This window comes from Cololabis saira, chromosome 12, assembly GCF_033807715.1.
Source record: "Cololabis saira isolate AMF1-May2022 chromosome 12, fColSai1.1, whole genome shotgun sequence".
NCBI classification, from domain to species: domain Eukaryota; kingdom Metazoa; phylum Chordata; class Actinopteri; order Beloniformes; family Belonidae; genus Cololabis; species Cololabis saira.
Window position 1 is genome coordinate 10,181,787 of NC_084598.1, and position 23,306 is coordinate 10,205,092.

The window sequence follows — 23,306 nt, forward strand, 5'->3', positions numbered from 1 at the left end:
CTGTACTGCACTACTTTTATTTTCATTCCAATGTATATACTGTTTATATTTCGTAATTATATATTTTTTATATATTTTTTACTTTTTTACCTCTCCCCTGCATGTGTGTGTTAAGTGTACTGTTGCTGCACAAAGTGAGTTTATAATCTAATCTAATCTATATATATATATATATATATATATATATATATATATATATATATATATATATATATATATATATAGATTAGATTAGATTATATATATATATATATATATATATATATATATATATATATATATATATATATATATATATATATATATATATATATATATATATATATATATATATATATATATATATATATATATATATATATATATCTGTAAATGAGAATTTTGGGTATGAAAACCAAAATTTGCGTGTATTTAATCTTATTTAAATTATTTGATCTTCTGCCCCTTAGATGCGCACGCACCTCCGCCTGGGCGTACGTGATGACGTCAGCGGAACGCCAGCGTGTAGTCACGTGACATGCGCACTCGGCCCTGTTTTTGAGTTTGTTATGACAAGTCGAGGCCTCGGACTAAATTAGGAGCGGAGCCCCGGTGTCTGCCCAGGCGAGTCCCGTCATGGAGGGCATGGACCTGGACCTGGACCAGGAGCTCATGCAGAAATTCAGCTGCATGGGCACCACGGACAAAGACATCCTGATATCGGAATTCCAGAGGCTGCTCGGGTTCCAGCTGAACCCCGCCGGATGCGCCTTCTTCCTGGACATGACCAACTGGTGAGTCCGGGGACTGGCGCGGCCTCCGCGGCTGCTGCTGGGGAACACGGGGCCGCTGCCCGCACGGCTGCCCGGGGGGAACAGGGGGGACTGGGCAGGAAAACACATACATAATAGGGTGTTTGTGCTGGTTTCCAGCGGCAGGTGGACATAGTAGCGGTACAGGGCTGTAGCTGACTAGCTGAGTCAAGCCTGATTTATGGTTCTGCGTTACATCGACGCAGAGCCTACGGCGTAGGCTCTGCGTCGATGTAACGCAGAACCATAAATCAGCCTTCAGTCTCTGCTGCTGGGGCACTGGGGGGATTTACATACGTGCTACAAATGATTATTTAAATAATATGTTTGTTTGTTATGCTGTTATCCACCAAAGTCGTCTCTAGCACGTGTTTGTGTGTTTATTGTGTTTCTCTGGGCTGTTATAACAGAACCACAGCAGTCCCTTCATTATTACGTAATCCACACTCAGCGCTGGTGTCGCTCCAGCTCTCACTGGGGAATAAACAGCCTTTTAATATGTATTTTACACTCACTCACTGAGAACTACTTATAAATAAATTTCCTTTATTTATCATTTGACGATATTTGACTTCCGTGTGTGTATTTTTAAACCAAACTGTTCGCTACCGAGTGATCGGGTGACAAAACGAAAATGAATGTAGTGTGAAGGGTAAAACCGATCTGAAGTAATTGCTGAAACATAAATCCCCCTATAGAGTAGACATTTCCCCCGTGGTATAATTAAACCGGCTAAATCAGGTCTGAAAAGACAACAGAGGTGTCGAGTGGGAGTTGGGCTGTAGTGGGTCACGTGGTCCCGCAACGGGCTTTCTAAAAATAAAAAGTGCTGCTTTGTGTTGGACACGATGTTGACCCGCCAGTCTGGATTTAGTCTGGATTTAAACAGGAAAGACTAAAGTTGATCTCGTGGTGGTGACAGTTTACTGGACAAAAAGATATCTACTTACAATCTTTGACTCCAAACACGTGTTGTTTAGGGGCTCAAAGGGATAGAGGGGATATAACTGATCTCTTTTTTTATTGCTTATAGGGATAGATGCACTGTCTAGTCAGGACATATGGGTAGGTTAAACACTATATTATTTAGTTGGGCCATCTTTAGCTTCGATCTCATATCTGATTGCTGTGTAAACTAATTTCTTCATAATTTGATCATGGTCTGATTCTGTGGTGGCAAATTCATGTGTGTGTCCTTAAACCACTCTTACGATTTTAATCCCTATTGCCATCTTGGAATATGCCATTAGGGAAGACAAATAAATCTCTTGGTGGAAATAAAACCTGGTCCTCAACTGCTTACATTTTCTGGGGTACAATAACATTGCTGAACCTCAACCTGGCTGATTAAGGCAAGTCCAGTTCACTTCATCTGCTGCTCTGATTACCTGAAGCCCCCATCACTCTGAAGCAGATTAAAGCAGATTAAAATCAGACCACATAACCTTTTTCCATTGCTCAAGAATCCAATATTTATGCTTCCTAACAAAGTTAAGATGCACAATCTTTAGTCCGCTTGGAGTTCTCTGCATTGTGTGTTAATGCTCTTGCCTTCACTATTAAACATTACTGATTGATTTGATTGAATTGTTTATTTCGAACACATAAGGGAAAAATATAACATTTTAAAACAAATTGAAAACATGCAGAAAAAAAGCAACAACAACAGAAACGTAATACAAATGGGGAGAAAAAAAAACAGTGTTCGAAAAGGAGCAGGTAGAAGTAAAACTTATTTAACCCTGCCCCTTTGTTACCTCTATTATAAATTAAACATGCATATTAATAATAAATAGCTGCTAATTTACACTATTAGGCTACAGATTTTCCCATTGGTTGTGCCTTTGCACCTAACCAGCTAACAAACACAATCTTTCCTTAACATAACTCCTCCTCAATCAAATAACTTCCCAGAATTTCCTTTTTGTACCGTTTTTTAAATTGATTTATATCAATTTAAAAGATGGTACAAAAAGGAGGAAGGAACTGTGAGTTCTTCCGTTTATTTTTTTCTATTGGATTTTGGCAACAGTTAAGTGATTTCAGGAACTTTTTTTTTTCCCCAACTACATTTTTTCCCAGAAGATCGTAGTTCAGAAATATTTTAATTGGTATTTTGCCTGGTTTTATTAATGAGATAAATAAGGTATTTTCTAACCCAATTTTCGAAGTTTCCGCAATCTAATTTTTGTTTGGTGCTTGATGTGCGCCAATAACTTGACCCTTGTCAAGCAGAGTACAAACAAACAGGGCTTGTCTTTCCAAATAGGGCATGAGGATTTAACTACTGGACTATTTAAGGCAGAATAATGTGTTGCAACCTAGAACATACTGCAGTACCTTTCCAATGGGGTCTCATACTTATTTGCGTAGTTAGATATAGATTGTTATAGTTTTTTGGACCAGGCAGTAAACTTTGTCTATAAGGCTTTGATTAATTTGGCACTGTTCATAAATGCCTCCTGGAGTGGATCAAAGTAATTATGAAAAGCAATGAGTAATTATTTTCCAAACAAAGGAATCTAATCAGCTGCATACAGTAACGTAACCATAGAGGCTGCTTGCTGCGTTCACTGCTAGTTTATTTTTAGCCTTTGTTGGCTTCATTAGGCATGCTCAGCAAGATAATGCTCTTTCATGTGTTTTATTGCGTTTTTTTTTCAAGACTACATATAACCGTTTGTGTTAGACAGGGTAATTATTGTGCAAATGCTTTTCAGATGATCATATGCAAATCATTCTTCCTTTATTTATGTTATTGTTTTTTTTTACTGAAAACTACATGCTGACAGTAATTTAATTCCCCAAGTTGTCAATTTTGCTTATCTAAGAAAGGAAAATGTTATATGTTGCAAAATTGGTAGAGTTTTGTATATGGCATATGACACAATATGTACTAACAATGACCGTAGTGTAGTTTGAAAAACCGTCTCGGAGGTAGCATGTCTTCTGACCACCTCTTTAATCATGTTTGGTTGTCATGCTGCTACTTGGCAGAGGTCAAAGGTAACACCAGCTCTCACGTCTTCCCGCTCACGCATCCATTTTGATCTGATTAAAGTCAAGTAACTGAAAATACCAGTCTATTCTTTTTCTAACTTGTTGATAATTCAACTTGTGTGTGCAGAACTACTGCCTCGTGTGGAGGAATTGTGGGGATTTGTGTTGAATGTGTAGATTATGAATCAGTCAGGAAACAAATTATGCTTCTTGATATGATCACCTACTCAACGAAGTGGAAGTGTGTGGTCGGGAAGACTCTTAATAGCCGCAACATATAATAACCACATTTTCTAAAATGCCTGGATGGATATTACATTAAATAGCCTTGTTTGTTGAAAGTAATCATTAGTCAAACATGTTTCATTGAATTAAATGGAAATGCTGTTTATGGAGTTTGTAATGACCAGCTATTATCTGTTGATGGATTATATCTCAGAGATACGATCCAGCCCATAACATTGATATATAAAGAAATGAATCCATGGTTGAAATAGTTGTTGAATGCAAATATACATGTAGCTAATTTCTGAGAAAACTGTGGCTTAAAAGTGATCTACATAAATAAGTCTGTTGTCCTGAAATTTTAACCTGTATCGCTCATCAAAATGTTTGCCTTTTCTTTCTCTTGTTTTGTGTTCTAGGAATTTACAGGCCGCCATCGGAGCTTACTATGACTTTGAAAGTCCGAACATCAGCGCACCATGCATGGCCCTTGTGAAGGACGTGACAATTGGCGAGGGTGAATCAGTTCCACCTGACACACCTTTCACAAAGACCTGGAGGATACAGAACACTGGTAAGACAACTTAATCTATGGTTATAACTACATGACTGGAGTCTGAGCTCATTCCAGGTCTCCTCATGGAAGATAATTACAGTTTTGTGTCACATGAGGTCAGAATATCCGTCTGTGTGTTTTTCAGGTGCAGAGTCGTGGCCTCCCGGCGTTTGTCTGAAGTATGTGGGAGGAGATCAGTTTGGTCACGTAAACATGGTGATGGTGCGCTCTCTAGATCCCCAGGAAATGACTGACGTCAGTGTGCAGATGCATAGCCCTGCGACTCCTGGCATGTTCCAGGGTCAGTGGAGGATGTGCACAGCTACAGGACTTTACTTTGGAGGTGAGAACAGTACATCTATACAACCTCGTGTACTCTTGTGAGTTGTGCTGCCTTACTGTTTTTCCCACACATGGGATCCAGTTATGCACTCTTTTTTGTAGAGGTGGGTTCTGTGAGGGAAATCACCCAGAACTGTGCAAGGGGAACTATGATAAGAGCTGATCAACCTAATCAAATTATCTAAAATGCTATGAACGAGGGCTTCTTTACTTCCTTTATAATATAACATTTTATTTTGAACCTAAAGACACTTTACAACAAAGGGATAAAACAACACTGGATAAATCAGCCTATTGTAAAAGACGAAGGACAGTGTAGTTGGACTTAGGCAGAGTTGGTAATCTTAAGCAGGGTCTGAATTTGAAATTTGAAGATGGGAAGAGAGTTAATATTTGGGATGTCAGGTGGTAAGGAGCTCCCAAGTGTTGGAGCAGAGCGCCAGAAAGCTCTGCTGCTCTTGGTGCCGAGGCGGCCAGAGGGGACACTGAGGAGGATCTGAGGGAGCTGGGTGGAGCTATAATCTGATTTAGCTTAGTAAACACTACATGAAAGGAAACAACTTTCCCTATATTTTCCCTACAATTTCTACCCTGCATATTGTTTTCCAACAAAGCCATGGACAAGTGCTTAAGAAAAGACTAAATAGGGTTTCCTTTCTCTTTAGACTGTTTAATCACACCCATGGTTTCAGTTACCAGGCCACACCTGCGTTCTATTAATCATTCTGTCCTTCAGTACATGTATAGATGAGTCACATCTAAAATCACTGACAGGTAAAATTAACAACACCTCTTATCTTAAAATCCACTGCTCTCCTGGGAAAACCTGCCATTTCCTTGGATATTACTGTAATACCTCCAGTCTACTCATGAGTGGCATTTTTGTAGACACCGAAGGCAGGTCAGGCTGCAGAATGTATACAGAGAGTGTTTTGGTTACACCTTAAGGAGCAGCCTCTTCTTTTTAATCATGTATTTGGGCATTTGTAACAATGACATTTTATTTTATAAGGGCTGTAATCAATGATTAAAAACGGTTTCAACCTGCATTGTTTATTGTAAAAGCTGCCTACTTCACCTTTTGGCTCTGCTAAACAGTTTCTAATTATCTTATCATTTCTCAGATTGCCAGGTAATTATAATATAATTCACTTCAGTAAAACCATTTACACGAGGAAGAACCTTCTAATGTGCTTGCAAGTTAAATTAAGAGTCATTTATTTTACTGCCGAAGGCTGCACTTGGAGGTAACACAAAATGAACCACTTGTAAATGGAGAACGGAGATACCCAGTTAGAAATACACTTGGAATACATTTTATACACTTGGAATACATTTTATATAAATATATACTAAATCTCGTTTAGTAATATAAGCAATAATTCCTCATTCAAAATCAACAGCTTGATAGCAGCTCAAAGTTGAAGAGTAGAGCTGCTGATCTACATGATCTTGAGGATACAATAAATAGTTACTCTAAGTCTCTGCATATGTTTGATTTTCACATCTTTGACGTTTCTCATACATATTATCATCCTATTAGATAGATGTTCGTGACTTTGCACATATTAAAGGTCTCTTGCATCATCTTGACAGATGTGATCTGGGTGATCCTGAGTGTGGAGGTTGGAGGCCTCCTTGGCGTGACGCAGCAGCTTTCCTCCTTCCAAGCGGAGTTCAACACCCAGCCTCATCGTAACCTGGAAGGAGACTACAACCCCTTCGCATCGCCAGAGAAGAGCAAGTGCCCCAACAGCAACAACAATCACTTCCACTGTGACAGTAGCCATAGACCCACAGAGGAGTGTTGGCAGGGAAACCCACAACAGCTGCAGCAAGACCAAAATGGACTTTCACACAGCTCTGTGGACATAGTAGCAAATAGTCTACAAAATAATCTATCAGTAGTCTCTTGTAACCAGGTAAGATATACCAGATAAATCTTTTTAAGATTTGACTTGAATACGAGAAACCTTGAAAATTGAGGGTGTATTTTCCCGAATGTGCTCAGTATAAGATGATTTACGTCTATACTTGGTTCTTAGTTGAACATCTTTATTCTTATTATTTTCTAAAATCCAAAAATAATCATACTTGCCATTATATTTGAAGAAGAAGCCCTGTCACACCTCAAGGATTTAGCCAGCATATGCCGACGTATCCACATTTCTCTAAAGCGGCGGTATACACAATGTATTAACTTTTATAGAAAATTTTGATAACGTATAGATTACTTATACAAATGAAGTCTTTGCGTGTTGCCAGCGTTCACTAATTATGCCCAATGATAGTTTAAATTATCTATAACAATTGTCAGTTTATGGCGTAGCCTCTAAAAATGCTGCCGCTGGAAGCCACACGGGACATCGCAGTGCTCGCAGGAGTCAACATGAGCATCAGCCTCATGCCGAAAACAGCTAAGACACTGTCCAAAAAGTGTCCTGGAGAGGAGAATCTGTCATCACCCTTAGCTCCCCCTCTGAGAGAGATGATGCAGGTTCAAGCTCCTCTCTGGCATCAGCAGGACTGTGTCAAGGTGTCCATCTTCTCTTGGCCAACGGAGTTCCACCATAAACTGGTCATACAAGCCAAACTGGAGCCAAACAACACGCACTTGTGTTTGATAATCTGTTCACAAATCGAATACAGCACCTGGCTAAGAAAACCGGACACTGGTCCAGCTTGAGGAGCCGCAGCGCTTTCATTTTCTGCACGAATACTCTGCATCCAGTTGAATCTGGCGACGCTGTTCAAACCTTCCCGGTCAACTTCTCTAAACCTCAGCCCAATACCACGCCGTCACTCTCTCGTCCACGGGCCTCTCATGCTCGCTCACACACACCGAGCTCCGCCTGTTAATGGGACCATGACACTCTTATAATGAGGGGTCTCAGCCTCGCTGGACCCTCCACCTCTGGGATGGACGTCTGCTCACCACAGTCTCGAGGCGAAGCGTTTGAACCAGCGTCAACAATCGCATCACCTCTGGCTCACGTGTGCGCGACATAAGAGTCGTATGCTGACATAAGTCAAGAAATGTTCTGCATACACAAGATTCCCAGACGACCTGTGCCAGCGTGCTTCATCACTGCTCTGAAAACTACCCACAACTTATTTGACATATGAGAGCGTATTTGCCAAAATAAGTTGCATAAACCGTCTAAATCTTCAAGGTGTGACAGGGCCTTCAGGCAGGAGATCCGTGTAGTGGAGAAGCTGGTGAACATTTATTTAAACAAGTGTCAGACTAACTGACGTTGTGCCATCTGTTAGTGGAATAAGCTGCTTGTTGCAGTTTTACAACACAACTAACTTATTCAACTAAACATTCTGTGACCATTTTACACTCATTGCTCTCTTTTGTATCTGATTTGTAAGATGCCATACATCTTGCAGCCTTTTTTTAATAATTTTTCCTCATCTTTTCCCTTTCTTACAGATACAGGAGCCCTCTCATTTTGGGCACTCTTAAATTATGGGACTTGTCACACTAAAGCAGCACTAAATGAAACCTATGGAATCTGTCACACCAATTTAAAAAAAAAATGAAATAAAATGAAATAAAAAGCAAGTGGCTTAATGATGGAGTGTGGCGATCAAACACACTTCCTGCGGAGTCCGATTACACTTTGAGATGCCAGAAGCCAACGCTCCTGATGTGCAGCTGAACCAACATCCCGCACCCGGTGTATGCACGTGTGAATGCTAAGTTAAAAATGAGTGCTGTGAGTCTTTAAAGTGATTTTTCTCTTCTTTTTTTTTCCCAATTTTTTTTCTTATTTTTTCCTTTTTTTCAAAAGTTGACAGGGTGTGTATGGATCCATGGTTGCAGCAGTGTGTTTGAGAACTTTTTTGTGTAGGTGTGCATGCATTGAACAACCTTGACAAGAGACTTTGGAGTTAAAGCCATTTATTTTGCCAACTGTTTCTCTAGTTTTTGACCAACTCTAAGTTTATTGATTGGGTTTGTGGACTCTGATCTCTGTCACCTAAATCTAATAGGCATCCACGAAACATAACTTTTACTCTATTTTTTTTTTCTTTTTTTCTTTTTTAAACAAGCAATATTTTCCAGAAGCTCATTAGAAACGCTTATCTGCTTGTCTTTTATTTTTCCACATGGCTCATGCAATGTTGACAAAATCATTTCGTACGACTAGCGGGTTTTACAGGTAATGACTCCTTTCTCCTAATTAAGTAGAGAAAGATACAATTCAAGAGACGGATGCACTGGAATTAAATTTACTCTGTATTATCTCATGGTTGCCTGAAACACATCGAAGGGTGCTCATACATTGCTTAGACTCAATGCCATCAATTGTACAAAATAAAAAATATGAAATTGAATATTATTGTACATTGTATTTCCACTGATAACTTGTGCATCAGCATTTAGTTTAGATGTCAGTGCTTGTACAGGCCCGGTGGTTCGGAGAGCTCATCTTTCATGTGCTGCTGCAGAATTCATTTGGCACTGCGCTGCACGTGGCCTCCAACCAGCAGAAATGAACTTCTGCTATTTTTATCCCAGCTATGGAGGTTAAGTTGTTTTATTTGGTCCCTTGGTCACTCGTCTCGTTTCCCCCCCCCATCGTGACTTTTAAGTCTCTTAGGCAAATCCGTTATCATGTCCTCTGCCGCTCGGAGGGCGACTTGGATCGTTGCTGGCGTGTGACGTAGTGCCATAAAGCAGGAAGCAGTTGTCACTAGAGGTGACCTGGAGATGATCAAATGTACCTTTTAAACAAAATTAAAACATATTTTAAGGGGGGGGGGGGTTAATTTGGTAAGACTGTACAGAGGAATAGTGAATATGTGCAAGGCATGTGGTTCTAGGTTGTAGGTCTGATGCCCAGAGGCAGTTGCACCCGTTGACTTTCGAGAGTTAATGATCTGAGAGGTTGCAGACTGATTTGTCTGATTTGTTTGCTGATCCCAGGTGAATAGTTGCATGAACTGAAGTATTGCGACGATGGGACTGATACGCATTATATCAAACATGAATTTAAGCCTCATGAACCCCAGTTAAGACACGGCTTACCAGTATAGAAATGTAAATGTTTTTGTCCTGATTTGAACTTCCCATTTAAAGCTGGATTAGACTTCTTTTTAAACATTTAACTCGAATGTATCTCCTGAATGTAGAAGAGAGTAATCGTTTTGGTGGTGTCATCATTTACCCAAAGAATTGACATTATATTTTGGAAACAAACTGGTGGTTTTGTCAACGTAGTTACCCTTCTGCATCGTCCTGTCTCCTGTTAAAGTCTTGCTTAGAAAGTTCTGTATTCATTTTGATAGATTCATCATGTCTGAGTCTTGAATCCCCAGCGACGATGACAGAATCACTGCACAATAATCATTGCCTCCTACTAACTGGCCAATCTATGCACTGAGTCACACAACCTCCATGACAACAGCTGTGTGCTCCTTCCTCCTCCACCGTCGTCTCGGAAGTGTTATCGGCTCTGTGATTATTTTTTTAATCTGATATCCACAATTAGTGCGCCGGAGCAGCTCGTCAAGTGAACACCCTGAACTTGATGAACGTGTAAGCGCCGGGGTGCTGAGCAACATGACCATACCAGCTAATATCTTGATGTGTGGAAGAGCAGTGTGGGTTTCCTGCTGACGACCTCATGGTGCATGTATTTCTCTGCCTTCAGCGGTAGCCACAGCACATGTATGTACGCGAGGAAGTGCAAACAAATGAAAGCTCAATTCCTGTATGTGTGATGAATGTTTGTATGATTAAATTATCACTGAAAGCTGACTTCTACAACCACGTTTTGTGTATTTTGTGCGGCTTTTATTAACGGATTTCAAGACTAAAACTGAATTATTAAAAGTAATTTTCAAGTTGGGATTTTATAGCTTTTTTTCCCTCCAATTTAGCAATTTACTTTTGTTTTTTATAGTCTTTAAACATATTGAAATGAGGCTACCGGAAGTTTACAATATTCAAACCACATAGGTACACAAAACCAGTCACATGTTTGATCAGTGTTAGTCTTTTTAAATGTTAAATCAGACATTTTATACGTTTATATAAATGTGTTCTTTTATACTTTGATGCCTGCAACAGGTTTAAATGTTAGGACTGGAATGTTACCAGGCTGATTTAGCGGCGTGACTCACACTGCTGAGTCATGCTATTGTAATCTCTTCAGAACCAGTCGTCTGATATCGTGTTGCTGATGTAATAAAAGCTTTCTATGAAGAAGAGGTCAGAAAGAGAGCACACACTCTTTCAAGTGTAAGATTTTACCTATATCGTTACATAAATGCCTGATGCATGGTGTTTCATGGCTTTGCTGAACTTTTATCGCCTCGGAGATGGATTTCAGTGGAATCCAACCACTATGTGCAAACACTGGGAAGTTTGATTAAAAACTGAATGTTGTTCTTTGGACTTCTCTTCGACACAACCTCCCTCATTGAGGACACCCTCTTTCTTTCGGTATTCCACAAATTAGATGGCATGAAAGTTTCCAACATAATGAAGGCTACTGCTACTTCGGCAAGGAATCAAACAGGACTGAAAAACGACGGGCCTTTCGGTCCTGTACGATGAAAAGAAAGGTCATAAGAGAAGGGAAAGAAATGCTGCATATCTGAATAATGCAGGAGTACAACTCTGTTTGCAGAGAAGCTGGAAGGTTGTCCAAAATGTAGATACAACAGAACATAGGAGGGGTACTCAAAAGTATAAATAGGTATTTGTGACTACATATTTATTTAATATAAGACCAACAGCACACTGTTTAGCCACTTTGACACTAATGACTTGTGGGGAAATGTTTTAGCTTAACAATTTATAAAAAACAGTCAGCAGGTTTTGAATGAATCCATAGACCCAGGCCCTGTACTGCCCCTAAATGCACTTCTTATTTGTTACGTTTTTATAATGCTTTAATGCATACTGCTATCAATTTTTCACAGGGCTCTTAATATTTCATGCCTTTTCAAAAAGGGTCTGTGAATGAAAATGACCCCCTCCTTTGATACATATTCATGTTCATATGCCTATTTTGCATTTATATTCAAGCTCTACAAAGTAGCAATGAATTCTTAAAAAGAAGTAAGATAACAAGGATATGGGGAGTCCCGATAAGAAAATAAATATAAAAAACCACACACACACACAGACACTTTTTTTTTCAGTAAACTTGTTTCCCTTTCGAACCAATAATATCGCAATATTGACACCATCACAGCAAATTTGATTTGGGTTTTCTTAATGCTATTATCATTATTATCTGTAATCATAATCATCTTTATGCATATTTAAATGAACCTCTTACATCAAGATGAACAGGCACTACACCAGTTAGGAGATAAAAGTACATCACTAACTATGAACAAACATCTTCTAGACTGCTAGTACAGGGCTTCCTCGGCGCGAGCCGCGGCCCCCCCTGTGTGCATAAGGAAGAGATCAACATAAAAAAAGCATTTACATGTACGCCTCCTTACTGCCTCAACGTGGTTAGGTCTCATTTTCAACTCAACACAGTTGTACAGTTACAATACAATATAATCTTTAAATTACATCATCATATACAAATCTGACAGCGTGGGATAACGTCACGCTTTTATGTTACACCGACAATTCCATTGCAATAAAATTATACGATATGGTACCTATTACTTAATATGTTTTCCATTGCTGAAGTTTAATGAAACACATTTACATGTATAACACTACATTTTGTCTTAATAGTCAATTGCTTGCATTTTTTTCCCCCATTTTATTTATTTATTTATTTTTTTTTACAATTTTTTTTTACATTTACACAAATCATACACACTGGATGATGATGTTTTACACCCAAATAATAACCTGGTCGTATAGATTCTGCGTTTGAGCCTGCGTGTATTGTGTATACCGTGTGTGTCTAACACCTGCGTGATTGCATACGTGTGTCCTTGTGCGTGTACGTGCATTAAGGATGTGGGACCGTTGAATGATAGGAGTCCTTTTTGCTATGCTGGACAGCTTTACTCTAAGACACAACTTGTGAGCTGGTGATGTGTTACTCCTCACGTGCGAGACCTAAACCTCTCGAGTCCTGTTTCAGACAGAGAGCTAAACACATCTGACCGCCGCTGGTCCCGAAAACTTAGAAATTCAGGACAACTAAGTTATCAAAAGGATTTCTTTTTTTTTTCTTTCACATCTAATCAGAGATTTAAGTGCAACTTTTATCAAGATAACTCACTAATCAGCGTCGGAGGAATTTCAAGTCCTGCTTTCAGTTGAATTTCCAGAGAGCAAATCAAACGTCAAAAACAAACATGTGATGAGGGTCGTCTTCTATGCAGTCCACCACTAGTGACATGTATTCCCTGTGTTCCGCAGACAGATGAAGGTTGGGTGGACTTGGAAGCAACTACAAGCACACAGAAGCTGTTTCACATGTGATATGTGAAAGTGGTGCATGGAGAGAAAACATGATGGTACAGGGTCATTCTTTGGCTCAGCGGGGTAACAGGCTGCATAACTAGTGCATTTTGGTTGGAGGGGCTTCTAACGACAGAGGAGGACAATGTTTGGACAACATGCCCTCTTTCAAGCCCAGTCACTAGTACATTCATGTCCTGTTGGAGAGGTCCAATGTTCAGACAGCAGCCTGTTGTACAGTAGCACATCGACATGCCTCCATTGGCCCTTTGGCTCTGGAAGAAGAGTCCCAGGCACGAGCATTGTTACGAACGCTTTCAATGACAACCTCGAGGTGACTTAATCCGACTTCGCTCTTAAGGAAGTGTCACTTTCTTTCTAGCAGAAGTAAATTAAAACAAGACCTGATTTCTTGCACAGTGAACACAAGCTTCTGCAGAAAGTGTAAATCCTTTTCCATGGTTCTGCATGAGGATGGTGTTGCCAAAGGATTTACAACGCTTCAAAGAAAAATCAACTCAGGAAAAAGAAAAGAAAAGAAAAATCAGTTCATCAAGAAGCTTTCTCTTGTGAAATCAGAGGCATGTGCATGTCCAGAAGCATGTAATGCTGCATTTGTAGTTGAAATGTTGCATCGGGGTTGAAGCCCATCGAGGCTGCCGGGTTTCGGGGGGATGCAAGTCTTTGCATAGCACATGCTGCTATGCAAGTTCAGGAACGATTTCAAACACAGAGCACGGCACACACTGGAAAGGAAAGCAGGACCAAATCACAAAGAAAATGAAAAGAAAAAAGGAAAAGAAATAGAGAGAGAATACTGTCTGTGGTACTTTTAACACTACACGGCATTCCTGGTTAGAGAACGACATACACAGCATTTAAAATGCTACACAAAATGGCATCACACTGTATATACACAATGCAGGTTGGAGAAGCTCGTCTTTAGCCGGTGGGTAGAACGGATTACATTATCTTCCCTTTTACACGAGAGAACACACTGCAGAACACTGCAGGTTTTAATAAGCTGCATAATATATTAAATACAGCTACACAGAGAAGCAATGTGTTCCTGCACGGTCTTGATGTTAGAGTTGAGTGTGTATATACTGGGATAACTGCTGCTCCTATTTGAATGTATAAGTCCACCCACCCCAAATGCTGGATTAAATATGTTATACTGATATACTGTCTTTTAAGGTTACTAAGTTTTATGTAGGCAAGACTGCTTGGCGCATCTGTTGGGCAAAGGATGTGTTGCTCGTAAGTCTCTGGCTGTGTGCGGTGCAGTTGGACGGGACAGTTCAAGCTGCCTCCAGCGGCATGTCTCTGTCCAGTTGTGTGACTAGATGGGCTCGACGTAATTGGCTGGGTACAGTCCCTCTCGGCCGTTGTCCATTCGACCTCGACACCAGCCTTGCTCATCTTCATCCTCAGTCTTAATCAGTTCGTCACCTGCAAAGGAAGCAGCACATTTGTGTGTGTGAATCTACGAGGTTGTTCGCAGGGGTCGTTCATGATTTCTGCTCATTTAGAAGCAAAAATCTCTAGATTTTATGGACTATAATACAAACAGTTTGGTTTTTGTGTACGTTTTAGGTCTTATTTAGGTAAAGGAACAGTTCAGTGAGTTTGGAAATACATTTCTTCTCTTTGCTGTCATCAAAGGAATAGAAGAGATTAAAAATCCCTAAACCCAACACTATAACTTTCTCCTGGATTCATGGTGGAAAATACCGCCTGCAAAACTGCCGCTTCATGTTTTGTGCAACAACTTTGCAGATTAAAAAGTATTTATTTGACTGTTCAAATCCTGTGAGCTCTAAATATTCCTCTAAATACTCTTTCAGATGCTGGCTGGAATAAAATGCAGCGGGATCATAATGCATCTGCTCCTTCTGTCGTTCCTGTCCGTTAAAAGGTTGTCAAAGCTAGGGAGACCAGAGCATAATATCAACAGCTTGTAGAACATATACGTGACCTCCCTGAGGTTTCACAGCAATAAACCTCCTAAACAAACAGACCCAGCGAAACAAGCCGCTTCTGCGTCCTCAACGTCAGCTGCAGTGGAACCCCGTGTTTGAGGAGACTTCCAGTCATCTTTCTAAGCTTTCCCCTGATGGATAGTTTGTTGTTATGTTGAATTTTCTTTTAAAAATGTGTTTACATTGCAAATGCAGCTAGCAAGAGGCTGCACCACAAAGACAGATCAGGGGGTTAGTGACGTCTGTCGAATGTAAAGCCAGGATTTCCAGGGTCAGGAACATTACTCTTTAGATCTGACTGGACGACCACAGTAACTTCAGCTGGACTCATCACCTGCTCAGGAGAAGGGTTACGTTCAGACTTTCAGATATCTTGCCTCTAAAATGATGTAGATGTTCAATAATTCAGCTGTCATCTTGAACGTAAGTCAGTGCAGCCACATACTGAGTTGAGTTTGCTCAAAGTCATCAGAATACAATGTTGATTCATTCTCTCCATAACTGAATCTACTCAGTCGGCTGGTTGGACCTGCAGGCACTTCAACCTGAACCAGGAATCAATCGTTTTGACCAGCGACTCCTGATGAATTAACAGCTTGTGACAGAAAACTGTCAGCTGAGGGGAAACATCAGCTACCCAGACCTGCTGAAGTGCACGTTATGAACCGAAGAAACTGTTAAATAATAGGCTGTCTGTGTCATGTTACTATGGCAACCATGGAAGCAGAACAGAATAAATTTGTATACTTTCCCCGCCTCATCTACAACATACATTAGAACGCAATTAAGTACAATTAAGTCAAAGAAAATTCAGTACTTTTGTTGTTTGCCCCTCACTGTCCCGCCTCTTAATAAATAAAAACTTAAATGAAATTAAATAAAAATGTAAAACTTAATTTTCCACATCCACTTGAAGGTACTGGGCCTGCGAGCAGCCGCTTGGTGAGGTGCAGGCCACACCCCGGACTGATCATCATCCATCGCACCCTCAGACATTTCAATCAATGAAATTCAATGAATCTACTTCCATCCAATATCTTATGAGACAAACATGTACTTTTGTGTTTTCCCTCTGGTGTTTGAATTGTAGCAGCATTGTTAGTTCAGGGGTCAGGACACCAGTGAAGTCTGTGTGAAAGAAGCCTGGCCTCTATTTATGTAAACACACAAGCCACGCTTGTGACTCAAGTGTTGAGCCAATGGTGGCTAAACTGTGCCATGGCGGAGCTGCTCCTCTCCGCTGCAGCTGGAGACGTCCTGCTAGCTTTTCAATGCCAAATGGCCTGGTGACAGCTAAAGCTGGACAGGATTTCACATTAACGCACATGCATCCAACATCAAGGACTTAACATGACTACAACATTTACAACACTACAACTCTTTGTCCGTACAGGTGTTTGTGGCGTCTGATCTACGGACACTATAGCGATCACACACTCGGCCTTCTTTCAATAAAAGCCACTGGCGCTAAAACATGGGCAAACAAGTGTATGTGCAGAAGGGTAAGGAAGATGGAGATCCACAGCTGTCATTTCCTCAACAGCTTTTTCCCGAACGCCTTTAAATGACTATTCACGCCACTGCCAAGACCTCGAAAGAATGTTTTTGGACCGTTCTACAACCAGCTTGAGTTAAGTGGTGGCAGTTGCATCAATCTGTTTCCCATGTAGCTATTATTGGCTAATCACTGCTATTTACCACTGACGAAGGAAACTTACATGTTCATTAGAACACAGTTGTTGCTGTTGACCACCTGCACCAAATGCTTTGTTTGCTACAGTGTGTCGGTGTGGCCTCAGTCTGCACCAGTCTGCACCAGTCTGAACCAGTTTGAACCAGTCTGCACCGGTCTGAACCAGTCTGAACCAGTCTGAACCAGTCTGCACCGGTCTGAACCAGTCTGCACCAGTCTGAACCAGTCTGCACCGGTCTGAACCAGTCTGCACCAGTCTGAACCAGTCTGAACCAGTCTGCGCCAGTCTGCACCAGTCTGAACCAGTCTGAACCAGTCTGCACCGGTCTGCACCGGTCTGAACCAGTCAGAACCAGTCTGAACCAGTCTGAACCAGTCTGCACCAGTCTGAACCAGTCTGAACCAGTCTGCACTAGTCTGCACCGGTCTGCACCAGTCTGCACCGGTCTGAACCAGTCTGAACCAGTCTGCACCAGTCTGCACCAGTCTGCACCAGTCTGAACCAGTCTGCACCAGTCTGCACCAGTCTGAACCAGTCTGAACCAGTCTGCACCGGTCTGCACCGGTCTGAACCAGTCAGAACCAGTCTGAACCAGTCTGAACCAGTCTGCACCAGTCTGAACCAGTCTGAACCAGTCTGCACTAGTCTGCACCGGTCTGCACCAGTCTGCACCGGTCTGAACCAGTCTGAACCAGTCTGCACCAGTCTGCACCGGTCTGAACCAGTCTGAACCAGTCTGCACCAGTCTGCACCAGTCTGCACCAGTCTGAACCAGTCTGCACCAGTCTGCACCAGTCTGAACCAGTCTGCACCAGTCTGGACCGGTCTGCACCAGTCTGCACCAGTCTGAACCAGTCTGCACCAGTCTGCACCAGTCTGCACCGGTCTGAACCGGTCTGAACCGGTCTGAACCGGTCTGCACCAGTCTGCACCGGTCTGAACCAGTCTGAACCGGTCTGAACCAGTCTGAACCAGTCTGAACCAGTCTGAACCAGGGCCGCCAGCATCTCCTGTCTACGGACAATCACCTGCTTTGAAGGTGAGCTCGTCCTGCTCCTGGCCTTCATAGTCATACAGGGCCCTCACGCGGACTCCTTTCCCGGTGCTGGTGTCCTCTTCAAACGAGTTTCCATTGCCACCGTTCTCGTTGCCAGAGTACGTAGCGGGCTGCTCGTCATCGGACCACTCAGTCGAATAAGCCTGGTTCTTGTCATAGCTGCTCACACTGGTGGAGGAGGAAAAGGGGGAATTGTGGCAACAAATGTTAAAACTGAAGAATCACATAAAAAAAAAATTGGAATTTATTGAAATTTGTTGTGAAGTATCATTTAAAATATGATGTCATGATTGTAGAATAACTGCTATAAACAACAGGTTTGTTGAACTAACCTGCTACGGTCACCAGGCGGTGCCACATGGTCAGTGCTTGGAGTGGGTGGGGCCCCGTCAGGTTTCTTCTTCTTTGGAGGAGCAGCGGCTTGGTCTGGGTTGTACTCCTGATGAGGACGGTGTGGAAGTAAAACATGAGAGTGGGATAAAATGTAATTAAAAGGAAAAAAGGAAAAGAACAGGATTCATATTTATTCTAAGGTTTGATGTTGCACCTCGAACGCAGGCCAGTTCATGTGCATCCCTGGGCCGTGGTTGTTGCTGAACCACTTCAGGTCCTCTTGCGTGTTTGCACCCAGGATCGTGCGCTCCAGCTCTCTGTATATTGTGGCATAGCTGGGAAGAGAGACAAGGAATCAGATCGTGGGAATGAAAGTTACGAGGGGATTGTGCCAATCTGGCACCGGGACCAACAGCGTGACTCAAATTCTGGGCCTGACAGAGAACCAGTGTCGTCTTTAAAAAGAAAAACGTGTTTTCTTCTTGAACTAGCATCTTCTTTTCTGCTGAAGCTGCAACCATAAACAGCTCCCTTCTCCTGCCTGTTTTCACGGATCAGAACAATGTCTAATCAAAAAAAAGATTTTGACCTTAAAAGTTCATTGATTTCTCTGCTGACATTTATAAGTCTGACATGAACGGTGCAGATAGTGACAAGACGACTCAAACTCATTGATTTTAAACCTGTTCGCAGTGTGATTGGTTTTGATATGAAGTTGACATTTTTTATTCTTCTTGGTTAACAATTTGTTACATGTAGTCCATGTGCATAGTTGTGACTAACACTTGGATGAAAAGGTGAAAGGAGGAAAACCACATAAGCCAGACCGTGAAACTAAGATGTATGGAAGAATAAAAGACATGCAAAATGTCAAAATGTAAATATTACTTTTGAAAGTGTAATCGTTGCTAACAAGCTGACTCTCTTGTTCTCCCTCCTGAACCAAGAGGACCATTTTTATGATCCTTGAAGCCATTTTGACACTTCTTAAGTGGGTCTGTTGCTAGGCAGACAAATACCAGCTGGCGTTAGGAGTCCTTGCCATGATCCTGAACGCCACAGGGCTGATTCTGAACAAGCCACTCATGTGCTGCTGCACCTCGCTCCCTAAAGCTATGGAGAAAAGCAAGGAGCACCATCGCGAGCTGCGGTGCGAGACACTGGAGTCCACCCGTGGGATCACAGTCACTAAGGAGGCAGTTACGTAAATAGCTCTGACTGCCACAGCAGCCATCGGGAGAACGAGGGACGGGTCACGGCCAGTTGGTAGCAGCAGCAGCCCAACTTGAAAATGAACACATTTCTCTCTGAAGCGTCTCTGTCTAACCAACCTTTGGTTTTCAGTGAGGTTAAGATGGCGCTTGATGTCCAGCAAAGCCTCCTTGAGGAACGTCAGTCTCTTGACTTCATGCTGCTGGCACTGGTCAAACACCTGCTCCATGCTCTCCATGTACGGCGGAGTGCACTTGTTCAGCTCATCCAGAGATTTATCATACTTCTCTTTAGCCTGGAGAGGAAACGAGAGGACACACTTTTATCTGAACACTACGTGGAAAACAAACCTTTTAACTGTTATTTCTGTTTTAATATGTGGCTTTTTCTTATTTGCATTTCAGTTTCATTTACACGCTTAGTCTCTAGAGGGTGTTTTGGTGCTCTAGATCTGAAAAAAAGTATCCAGTTTTACTTAAATGAACAAAAGGAATATTTCTGTCATTAAACATAATGTTAGTATTGACTTTAATTGCATTTTGTAAAAATATAACCAATTAGCTACTTTGATAGCTATTTTAAACCCTGCCTGATGCATCTGGGAAAGAACCTACACAGCATGATGGTGTTTATGTTTTAAACAATTCTTTTATTTTCACTATATGCACTTCAGTTTTATTCTGCACAGCTTCACAGAAGTCTGCGACGTCTCTACCTTCTGCATATCCTGTTTGCATTTGTCCACTTTCTCATGGAGCTTCTTCTGCTGGTCTGGCGTGACAGACGCTTCAGTCTTGCCATTGGCCTCCCGAGCTGCAGCCAGCTTCTCCTCTTTGCAGGCCATATGGTATGTTTTCTTAGCTGCCTCCATCTGCACGTCCAAAATACAGGCATTGTCAGCATCACAGATACAAGATTGGATTTGAAAGAAAAGGGACAGACATTAAACATTAAACACTGCTTTTGCTCCGCAGCTGGTGTGGTTCGGCTGGAGCATATTCAAAGGAACAGTTTCCTTTTTTTACTTAACCTCACCTCAGTTTTTACATACTGCTCACTGCTTTGAGCTCATGTCTATACTAAGATATTTAGATAGAGAAAAATAAAAAAAATGGAAAAAGAGTGACTCAATAAGGTCTAGATTAGTCTTGCTAGCACCGGTGCTGCTCTGGTACCCGGTTTGTTGGTTGTGAGCAGATGTGCGGCTGCTGAAACCCAACGAATTGTCCCCAAAGGGCAGAGGAACTGAACTGCCTTGGTCAAAATGGGGGGGTGGTCTTACATCCACGTACTGAACATGGCTGTCTTGTTTAGTCCAGGTCCAAATCAGGGTATTCAAATGGTCTGTGTCCCCTCTCACCTCCTTGAGCTTCTTGGCCCATGGTTTCTGAGCCTTCTTGAAGCCTTCCTCTGCTTCCTTAGCCTCCTTGAAGCCTCCAATCATCTGCTTGTGATATGCCTCCTTCTGCCAGTTCTTCACTTTTTCAACATCTTCATTCGTCAGGTTGTTCTTCACATCTTGGTGCAGCTCGCTCACTTTGTCCGCTTCGGTCATCACGGCCAGCCAGGCCCTCTCCACCGAGCCGTACTGTGGACCTGGGAGTTGCACGAAAAGGATTCATTTTAACTCAAAAACGTGATACAGCGCCGATCACCGGCTCTACAGTTGAATTTGATGTCAAACCATATAAAACTGCAGTTCAGTGAACGCAGTCAATCAATTTGTTGAGCTATTTAATTTTCTCCTCTGAAGTGAGGTTTAGACCTTTCTCGATGAGTTGTCTCCATCTCTTGGACCATGCAGTTAACTGATCACCATAGGCCTTTTCTATCTTGGCACGTTCCTGCAGGCAGCTCATAAGATCATTGCAGAGTCGATGGCCGTCATCAAATCTCTTGACAGCACGTTTGTAGTTCCCCACCTACACAGAGAGACAAATACAAAGATAAAAGATTAACATATGTATAGATATAAATAGATACAGGACTGTCTCAGAAAATTAGAATATTGTGATAAAGTTCTTTATTTTCTGTAATGCAATTACAAAAACAAAAATGTCATACATTCTGGATTCATTACAAATCAACAGAAATATTGCAAGCCTTTTATTATTTTAATATTGCTTATTATGGCTTACAGTTTAAGATTAAGATTCCCAGAATATTCAAATATTTTATATTTGAGTTTTCTGTAAGCCATGATCAGCAATATTAAAATAATAAAAGGCTTGCAATATTTCAGTTGATTTGTAATGAATCCAGAATGTATGACATTTTTGCATTACAGAAAATAAAGGACTTTATCACAATATTCTAATTTTCTGAGACAGTCCTGTATATAGTTCTCTCCTAATCATCATATCACCTCATATAAATATGAATAGCCGTCATGGCCATCACATACAAATGTCTCATCAAAATAAGTAGAAATCAACTAAAATAATCATCATTTAAACATTTGAGAATAAATGAAGGTGAGCAGTTTTTCTGTGTCTGAGGTTATGTTGGGTGGTCGGGATTTATTAAAGGACCTTTTTGCTTGACTCTTCATTCTGTCAACATGGAAAAAAGCGTAAATAGCGCGCAGACTGAGAGATGTGAAACACGTGAGGAAACAAAATATCAACAAAAAAATGCAATCTCTGTAGGCATTTGAAAACTTAAAGGTAGGGTATGAAGGATGTCGGGACGATATCAGGACTACTGCTTTATGAAGCAAGCAGAGAGTTTGTCCTCCGTCACCCCCCGGGGAAACACACCCCATCACGAACCCTCCCCCAAATCCTGGGTTTCATTCACTCATTTAAGATTTCAAACCCAGAAAAAGCTAAATTACAGCCATTCCAGATGTGTAACCATTTCTACATTTAGCACAGAGCAGTACATGTATGTCTGAATTGTTGATGTTTTTTTGTCGTCTAAAACCAAATCAATTTTGAAAAATTCTGTTTTCTTTATGTGATTAATTAAAAGTGCAGTTAGAAGTCACATTTTGACGTCAACAATGACAGCAAAAACCCCAAATTTTGAGCTGATTTTGATTTAATTCATACATTACAAGTTAATTTACCTTTTATACTTTGTTATACACAAACAAACATTTTTCCACATTAATTTTGTCACTGATTAAAGTTAAGATTTTTTAAAAGTCTTATTAAAACATGAATATTATCTGAAACTATGTCCAACATTTTCTCTTCTGCGGTACTGCATCTATTTATCCTCATTTCAAATCGAAGCAGGAACCAGAAAGAAAAGCCGAACACTGCACCAGTATCTGCAGATGCTGCCTGTCATTTCTTTTCTTCTTTTTTTTCCTTTTTTTAAATCTTCCTGCCACCTTAAGTGAGATTGCCTTCAAACCGTGTCAGGCTGTGAGGCTCCTCCTCCCCGGCGCCTGCAGGGGGCGTGAGCTCATGGTGCATGACAGGGGAGTCTGGGGGTGGGGGTGTACTCGTGCCTGTGCATGTGTAGTTATGCAATGACATGGGCTTGTGTTTGCATGCGTACGTGAGTGTGTGCCCGTGTGTGTTTCCGTGCGCGCGCTGCGGCTGCTTTAATCCTCTTGAGTGGTGTAATGCAGTCAGACAGATTCTCAGGACTGGGCGACGAGGTTCCGACAGCAATACCAGTGTGTGTGTGTGTGTGTGTGTGTGTGTGTGTGTGTGTGTGTGTGTGTAGGCTGTAAAGAGCCATCATAGCATCATAAA

The 23,306-nt window shown here is 41.4% G+C and overlaps 2 protein-coding genes across 3 annotated transcripts in view; one reads left to right on the forward strand and one right to left on the reverse strand.

The window, feature by feature from the left end:
- The first annotated feature begins 538 nt into the window (after positions 1-538).
- On the forward strand, positions 539-10,696 carry LOC133456823 (protein ILRUN-like). Its single transcript, XM_061735437.1, has 5 exons — positions 539-773; positions 4,436-4,590; positions 4,718-4,915; positions 6,511-6,836; positions 8,354-10,696. The coding sequence occupies exons 1-5, from the start codon at positions 616-618 to the stop codon at positions 8,384-8,386; spliced, it is 870 nt and encodes a 289-aa protein (XP_061591421.1). The 5' UTR covers positions 539-615; the 3' UTR covers positions 8,387-10,696.
- Positions 10,697-13,987: 3,291 nt separating this feature from the next.
- LOC133456824 (protein kinase C and casein kinase substrate in neurons protein 1-like) overlaps positions 13,988-23,306 on the reverse strand; it is a 45,418-nt gene continuing 36,099 nt past the window's right edge. For both annotated transcript variants that reach the window (XM_061735438.1, XM_061735439.1), the window contains 8 exons: positions 21,362-21,518; positions 20,957-21,192; positions 20,312-20,467; positions 19,716-19,891; positions 18,599-18,719; positions 18,384-18,490; positions 18,023-18,219; positions 13,988-14,770 (listed from right to left, as the gene is read on the reverse strand). In XM_061735438.1, coding sequence (XP_061591422.1) covers positions 14,661-14,770; positions 18,023-18,219; positions 18,384-18,490; positions 18,599-18,719; positions 19,716-19,891; positions 20,312-20,467; positions 20,957-21,192; positions 21,362-21,518 — 1,260 coding nt within the window. In that variant the 3' untranslated portion in view covers positions 13,988-14,660. The remainder of the gene's footprint in view (positions 14,771-18,022; positions 18,220-18,383; positions 18,491-18,598; positions 18,720-19,715; positions 19,892-20,311; positions 20,468-20,956; positions 21,193-21,361; positions 21,519-23,306) is intronic.